Raw genomic sequence first — 7,571 nt, forward strand, 5'->3', positions numbered from 1 at the left:
AATTGCTGTTCCGCTACATCAAATGGCTCGAGATACACTGCTATATACAACATGGTTTTTTCCTAGTGAGCTTTAAGGATGAAAGCATGTGTACACAGAAGGCTCTGAAGTCAGTGGACTGAATATCAGCACCGCCATGATCCCTCACACCCATTTAGGCTGCCGCCACACTGCAGACTCAATGCAGTTTGACACTGCTTTGGTTTTCATGGCTCCATCCTATGGAATCCTGCGATTTGTAGTTTGTTGTGTCAGAATTCCATAGCACTTAGCCATGACATTTAAAACATTGTCAAATGGTGTTAATTCTCGGTGCTACATATATGCTTCTCATGTACGTATTTTCCAAAAATCTTCCTAGGTTATCTCTTTTCCAGGAAAACTCATAGCTGGTGCAGAAATTGAAGCTGGCAACAAGCACTCAAAGCCACAGAGTCCATTTGGGCCATGAGAGACATCGATGGGTCTAGGAACACTCAAGTTATATACCTGCTCCTTTAGGAGGAGGGTAACCCCATCCAGAACAGGCTGTTTAGCCAATTCCCTTATCCACTGGAGCGTGGCTTTGGTGCGGCTTCTGGACTCTTAGGATGCATGCATCATTGAAACACCATACCCCCACTGTGACTCGAAGCAGCTTTATTTCGGCTGTCTGTAACAGGCCAAAGTTACTTTGGAAAACTCTTTCCTAAAGGGGCCAATAAGATATCCCTATAAAACTACCATCAAAGCAGGAAGCTGATGACCACTTTCACCACAGAAGAACTAAAGGCAGAAGGTTATTTCATCATTTTTTAAAAATAAAAATTAACTGAAAAATTTAAGATGGATAAAAATGTGTACAATTTGGAAAAAGCGGGATTAGAGTTTGAACCCCTACTCTGTTCTAATAATAATAAGTTGCTTGCAAAAATGTGTAAAATGTTATTTATGACTGAGACGGATAAAAAACAAGTTAAAAATTGTATGATTAAATAGTCTCAGAATATTGTGCCTCATTTGTACCTTGATAAATGGGAAAGAGGTCTAAAAGTTTAAAATTTACTTTGAGGTCTGATTTAAGAGAAAACTTTTACAAGATGGATAGTATTTAACTCCAGAAAGATTGTCAGAGATATAGAAGAGCTTTTCAGGATAAATGCTGGAAGTGTGATCCAAAGATGCGGACTTTTTAATCACATGTGATGGACATATGATAAAGCAGAGCAATATTGCACTCAGATTCATTTGATGATAGAAGATATGGGAAATTCCTATACAGAAGAAAACTGTATTTGCGGGAAATGCTGGATGAGCAATTGGAGAGAAAACATGTCAGAGTTGTGCAGTATATGATTACAGCTGCAAGAACTGCATACTCTCAAAAATGGAAGGACTCCATGACATCGCCTCAAGAAGATTGACAGATAAAATTTGAAATGGACAAGTTGACAGTGTTGATCAAGGAGAAATCCTCAATTATCATTTTAAAAAAGAGGATTTGGTTACTGCATTTTAAAAATGAAAATAGGGTTATTTGTCAACATGAGGGTTTGAATAATTAATTAGACATAGAATATTTTTATTATCATTAAAAGTTAAACTATAGTTTCAAATATAGCCAAATGCTTAAGGGAAGGAAGTTAATATATTTGAATTCTTTCTGTCTTTCTTTCTTTGCTACTTTGTTGGATGTTTTTTTTTTTGCTTGATTGCTGATTATATTTATATATATATTTTTATATAAAAAGATGCAACCATTATCATTACAGACTTTGCCAAAAATAAAAAAATAGTGAGGGTCACCTCCCATTGTGTAACCAGCAATTTGACATCTGAGGTGTATAGCCCTTGAAGATGGGGTTCCATCCCTCTTTGATGGCTAATAGCTAGCGATCAATAGACCCTCTAAGAAATTGTCTAATCTTTATAAAAGCCATCTAAGCTACCAAATATTAAGACACGATATTATGAATGCTAAGTTCTGAAATCAATTATTTATTGTTGTATTTATTTGTCACTCTGTTTTTTCTCCAGTGAACTCAAGGCATTATAGAAGTATTTATTTCTTCACACTTTAGCCTTACAACATCCCTGTGTCAAGCCAAGAGAGTTTCCCACCTCTGTGTGATGGGCCAAATGTCATGAATCAGTGGGTTTTTTGCCATCCAAAACTAACTCTAACAGAAATGGGTCTCCCTCTGTCTCACTGGACAAGCCAGTGAATGACTGGGGAAATGAGAGAGAAAAGCCATTTGGCAGAGTATAAGGGAACTTTAATAATAATAATAATAATAATAATAATAATAATAATAATAATATGATTTATTTATATTTCCCGCCTCTCCCTGCGGAAAATGCTGGAAGGACTTCAGTCCTGGCAGCCCTTGTTTCTATCATGGGTCCCCATTGTCACAGCTGCTTTTTCTGTCACCTTTTCTATAATTTCTATATAGCTCTTAAAAGAGCAGTTGCAGAACAAGTCAGGGCTCCTGCTCTTTTAATGTAGAGAAAGGAGGTTTCAGTAGTTTCTTCTTACTTGTTGTTGTGTGCCTTCAAGTCATTTCTGATTTATGGAGACCCTAAGGCGAGCCTTTGCAGGATTTTCTTGGCAAGATTTGTCCTGAGCAGGTTTGTCTTCCTTTGAAGGTGAGAGAGTGTGATGTATCCCAGGTCACCCAGTGGGTTTATGTGACCCATCAGAGGTTCGAACCCTGGCTTCCTGGTGCCCAAGCCCAACCTTCAAACCATGATGTTGGGTCTCTTAGGTCCAAAACACACTGGACAGTTCAAGCAGTCTCAGACTGGATTATTTCTGCAGGGTGTTTTGGGCCTTAGTTTCTTCTACCTTGTTGCGTGCCTTCAAAACATTTCCAGCTTATGATGACCCTTGGGTCTTCTGAACAAATCTGGGCAAGAAAAACCCATGATAGGTTCTATCATGGTTTTTTCTTGCCCAGATTTGTTCAGAAGAAGTTTGCCATTGCTTTCGTCATGGGCTGAGAGAATGTGACTTGCCCAAGGTGACTCAGTGGATTTTATAGCTGAGCAGAGAATTGAACCCTGGTCTCCAGAGCTATAGAATGGTTTTTTAAAAAAGTACATCTGACTAGTGGAAATCCAAGTGAGGCTCCTCAATCTGCTGTCCCTTGAGGCCTGGTCACTGTCTCTGATGGCACAGCCCATGGCTTTCCCTTTTTCCTTTCCTTTCAACTCCCTAAAGTGTTGAAACCAGACACTCCCAGAAGAAACAAGTAATGTGGCACGCACCATTTCTCAGTCTTCCTGGGCTGGTCACCCTACTGAGACTGAGGGTGAATCCTGAAGGTTCATGGACTGGGCACTTGAACAGTGGTGTTACTACGCTTAGCATCACCCCGTGCGGGAACTCATGGTGTCACTTCCTCCTTTCAGTGACTCCCTCCCATACCAGACCATACAGAGTCCTTAGTCATGTTTTTCTGCACTAATGTGACTCATAAAATCTTCATTCCTGTACATCACTGAATTTCAGCTTAATAGCGATGGCATAAAACCAGCAAACTTAAAATTAGACCTAATATTACATCATACGCACAGCTTCAGTGCCTTTACATATACAGTCAGCCCTCCTTATACACGGATTTTTAAACCATGGATTCAAACATCCATGGCTTGAAAATATTCAAATAAAAGTATGAATTCCTGATAGTAAACCTTCATTTTCCATTTTATATAAGGGACACCATTTTGCTCTGCCATTGTATTTAATGGGACTCGAGCATTCATGGATTTTGTTATCCACGGGGGATCCTGGAACGAAACCCTAGCAGATAACAACATCCCACTGTATAGCGTTTTGTGTGGCTGAAGTGAACATTTGGTAAAATGTGATATTTTGAAAGAATGTTTTTTCTTTCTCTCCTTTCTCCTCCCACTGGGCCTCACTCCCTTCATGCCATCTCTTCAGCATTTTAAAGGGACACAGGAGAATGCCACGGTCCATTTCTCCCCAAAGGCAGGTGTCTGGGAAGCACTGGTGTCACCCCACCTTAGGTTGTCACCTGGTGTGGTTCGCACCCCTTGCACCCCATAGTGACACAAATGTTTCTTATTTTTATTTTTTAACTTACTTAAACCTAGTGACAGCAATGTTTCATAGCATTGAGAACTGCAAGTGCAAGTGGTATCGAACTGCATCATTTCTGCAGAAAATTAGTGGGAGGGTGGATGTATCTAGCCACTCTACATCTCCGGGCAGAGCTTGGCGGAGTAACTGTGCAGGACTACAACTCCCAGAATCCCCATGGCCAATTAGAGCTTCCAGACTGTCCAGGTTTCCAAGCTCTTTCTGGCATTGCTGTGCCATGGCAGTTGTGTCACCCCCCTTTAGGGTGTCACTTGGTGCTGTCCTCACCCTACTGATGCCACTGCTGAGCCAGGTTGAATCCTGGGCCTCATTCCCAGTACCTTTTAAACCAGATCACAATTTGGTTTGAATGGGTTCGAACGACCCTGGTTCCCACTTAAATCGATTCACTGAAGCGATTCAGTGAAGGGGGCCATGCACCAGACCCATTTGGCCCAAGTCTTATTGACACTGATTTTTTTCCCTATGTCTTTTCCACCACATCGATTCAACGCAATTGTGTACCACAAGTGGATTGGAATCGATTCAAATTTGCCCTTCGGCTGGCTGTAGCAGAATCCTTTTCATAGAAGCATAGAATCATAGACTTGGAAGAGACTGCAAGGGCTATCCAGTCCAACCCCCTTCTACCATGCAGGAACTCTCAATCAAAGCATCCCCAACAGATGGCCATCCAGCCTCTGTTTAAACAGTGGTGTGTGTGTGTGTGTGTGTATATATATATATATATATATATATATATATATATATATATATATCAGATCCCACTGTTGTTGTGGCCCCAGGGGGTCTCTGCCCTTCCTTTTGCCCAGTGCTACCCAGGGGCCCTTGTCCAGCACTGCAGCAAGGATGCTCCCTTACAGAGAAACTCTTTGATTGTGAATGTGGAATGTCTCGCAAGGCTGCAGATCCCAGGATTCCACAGCATCTGTCCGGGATGCTTTGATTGAGAGTTCCTGCATGGCAGGGGGGTTGGACTGGATGGCCTTTGGGGTCCTTTCCAGCTCTATGATGCTATGAGCATGGAGCTGGCGCTGAAAGTGTCCTCTTTGGATTGGGATCTTCCAACATTGGCAGCATCTGTAGCGCAGGCATAAGGCCATCAGGCCCCTTTGTTGCGGCCAGGGGCTCCGTGCTGCGGGACCTTGGGATCTGTAGTTTGTCGTGCCCCCCCCCCCCCCCCCCCAGCCCTCTGACAGAGGCACTTGGAGATGCCGCAGCAGAACGTGGCTGGCCTTGTGCTGGGACCAGGAGGCATCCGCACTGCAGAGTGAATCCGCTTTCAGAGCGCTTCCCTGGTCAGGAAGCAGCTCCCTCCTCCAGAATCCCCAGCCAGGAGCCAGGGAAGGGAAGGCGGGGGGCGGCGGTTCCCTTCTTTCAACCTCTCCTCCTCCTCCTCTTCCTTGCCTCCCGCTTCCTTCCTTCCTTCCTTCCTTCCCATTTTTCACTCCTCTCTTCCTTTTCCTTTTCCTTTGTTTCGTCCTCCCTCCCTCCCTCCCCTCCCTCCCTCCCTTTTCTTTCTTTATTTCCTTCCTTCTTTCTTTTTCCTCCCTCCCTCCCTTCATTCCTCCCTCCCTTTTTTCCTTGTGATTCCCAACTTGTTGGGCTCTTTCTGGCTCGGGTCTTTTTCAAGGTAAACCTCTATAAAAGGAGAATAATTCCTGGAGCTTCTTCTGTGGCGACCCTAAGGCATCCCTGGGGTTTCCCTGCCCGGGAGGGGAGAGGGGCTCCAGGGGGTCCTAGGAAAGGAGGGAACGAGGCAGAAACTCCTGGAGACTCCCCTCTCGGTTTAGAAGAGGGTCTCTCTCTCGCCTTCAGTCGATAGAAGGGGCTTCTAGGGACGTTATCAGACCAGGGAAATTGGAAGTATAATCCAATGGCAATCAAAACGCAATCACGGGGTTTAACTCCGCACTGGAGCAGTGATTCGAATCGATCCCGCTTTTCCCTGCCATGGCTCAAGGCTCTGCAGTTCTGGGAAGTGCAGTTTGTTGCGGCACCGAAGGAAGGAGGGAAGGAAAAAAAGAAGGATGGGAGGAAAGGAAGGCAGTAATGAAAGAAAGAAAGAAAGAAAGAAAGAGAAGGAAGGAAAGGAAGGAAGAAGAAAGGAAAGGCAGGGAGGGAGGAAGGAAGGAAGGAAAGAAGGAAAGGATGAGAGGGAGGGAGGAAGGAAGGAAGGAAAGGTAAGGAAGAAAAAGGAAGGAAGAAGGGAGGGAGAGAGGGAGGGAGGAAGGAATGAAAGAGGGAAGGGAGGAATAGAAGAAGGAAGGAAGAAAAGAAAGAAAGAGAGAGAGAGAGAGAGAGGGAGGGAGGGATGAAAGAGGGAAGGGAGGAATAGAAGAAGGAAGGAAGGAAGAAAAGAAAGAAAGAGAGAAGGAGGGAGGGAGGGAGGGAGGAAAGAGGGAAGGGAGGGAGGGAGGGAGGGATGAAAGAAGTTGCGTCAACAAACTGCACTTCCCAGACCCCCAGAGCCTTGAGCCATGACGGGGGGAAAGCGGGATCGATTCGGATCAGTGCTCCAGTGGGGGTATGCAGCCAAGGCTCTCCCCCTGCCCTTGCTTGGCTATGACCCCCTTCCCTCCCCTCCCTCCCTCCTTCTCCTCCCGTGCCTCCGCCTCCCAGCCTCCCTCCTCCTCCTCTTGCTGCTGCTGCTGCTGGTTGGGGCACGTGCGCCGGGGGCTGGGGGGTCAGGCTGGCAGAGCGCGTGCCCCTCGGGCCTCAAGCGGAAGGGAGCCGGGCAGGCAGGGCCAGCTCCTAGACCAGAGAGGGTCGAGGCTGGCACCCCTGGATCTCCTTCCTCCTCCTCCTTCTCTTGCTGGCTGCATGTGCCACTTTGGTGCCCGCCCTAGAAGCGCCTCCCAGCCTGGGCTTCACTCTTGCTGCTACTGCTGCTGTTTCTGCTGCAAAGGCAAAGAGCCCTGTGCCCAGCATGGATGAAGGGATGCCACCTTTGCCAGACAGGCCTTTGCTGCTGGAACCTCGGGACTTCCTTGGGTAAGAGGGCACCAATGCCAGCCTGGCATAGGGCTCCCCTCTTCCTCCTCCCTCTTTTCTTCTGCCTTGGGAAAAGGAGGCTTCCAGAGTTGTTGGGCTTGATCCCCCTTTGCATCCTTTTGGACCAAATAAGCTCTGCCTGGGCATCTTTCCCTGGGCACAGTATACACTTTGCTTCCCTGTCTATAAAAAGAGATTTGAACGATGGCTTTCTCTTTCTCTTTTCCTCCCCTTTTCAGACTGGATTACCCATCCTTATATATGTGCAAACCCAAGAGAGGCATGAAGAGAGATGAGAGCAAGGTAAGTGCCAACTTCTTGGTGCCAGCCAAGATCTGCTTGCTAGGCTTCAATGCACTTGTTTTAAAAGAAGGTTAATTCCCCTTCTCTTGTCCATAGTGAGTGGTTGGGTTGTATATTTATTATTATTATTATTATTATTATTATTATTATTATTATTATTATTATT

The 7,571-nt window shown here is 45.3% G+C and overlaps 1 protein-coding gene across 2 annotated transcripts in view; it reads left to right on the forward strand.

The window, feature by feature from the left end:
* The first annotated feature begins 6,549 nt into the window (after window positions 1-6,549).
* Window positions 6,550-7,571, forward strand: part of BHLHE41 (basic helix-loop-helix family member e41) — an 8,398-nt gene continuing 7,376 nt past the window's right edge. The window contains exons 1-2 of one of the 2 annotated variants that reach the window (XM_042470257.1): window positions 6,550-6,635; window positions 7,342-7,405. In XM_042470257.1, the coding sequence (XP_042326191.1) occupies window positions 6,589-6,635; window positions 7,342-7,405 (111 nt within the window). In that variant the 5' untranslated portion in view covers window positions 6,550-6,588. Of the gene's footprint in view, window positions 6,636-6,678; window positions 7,103-7,341; window positions 7,406-7,571 lie in introns of those variants that run through there. The other variant, XM_042470256.1, reaches the window with a different exon arrangement.

Source organism: Sceloporus undulatus, chromosome 5, assembly GCF_019175285.1.
Source record: "Sceloporus undulatus isolate JIND9_A2432 ecotype Alabama chromosome 5, SceUnd_v1.1, whole genome shotgun sequence".
NCBI classification, from domain to species: Eukaryota; Metazoa; Chordata; class Lepidosauria; order Squamata; family Phrynosomatidae; genus Sceloporus; species Sceloporus undulatus.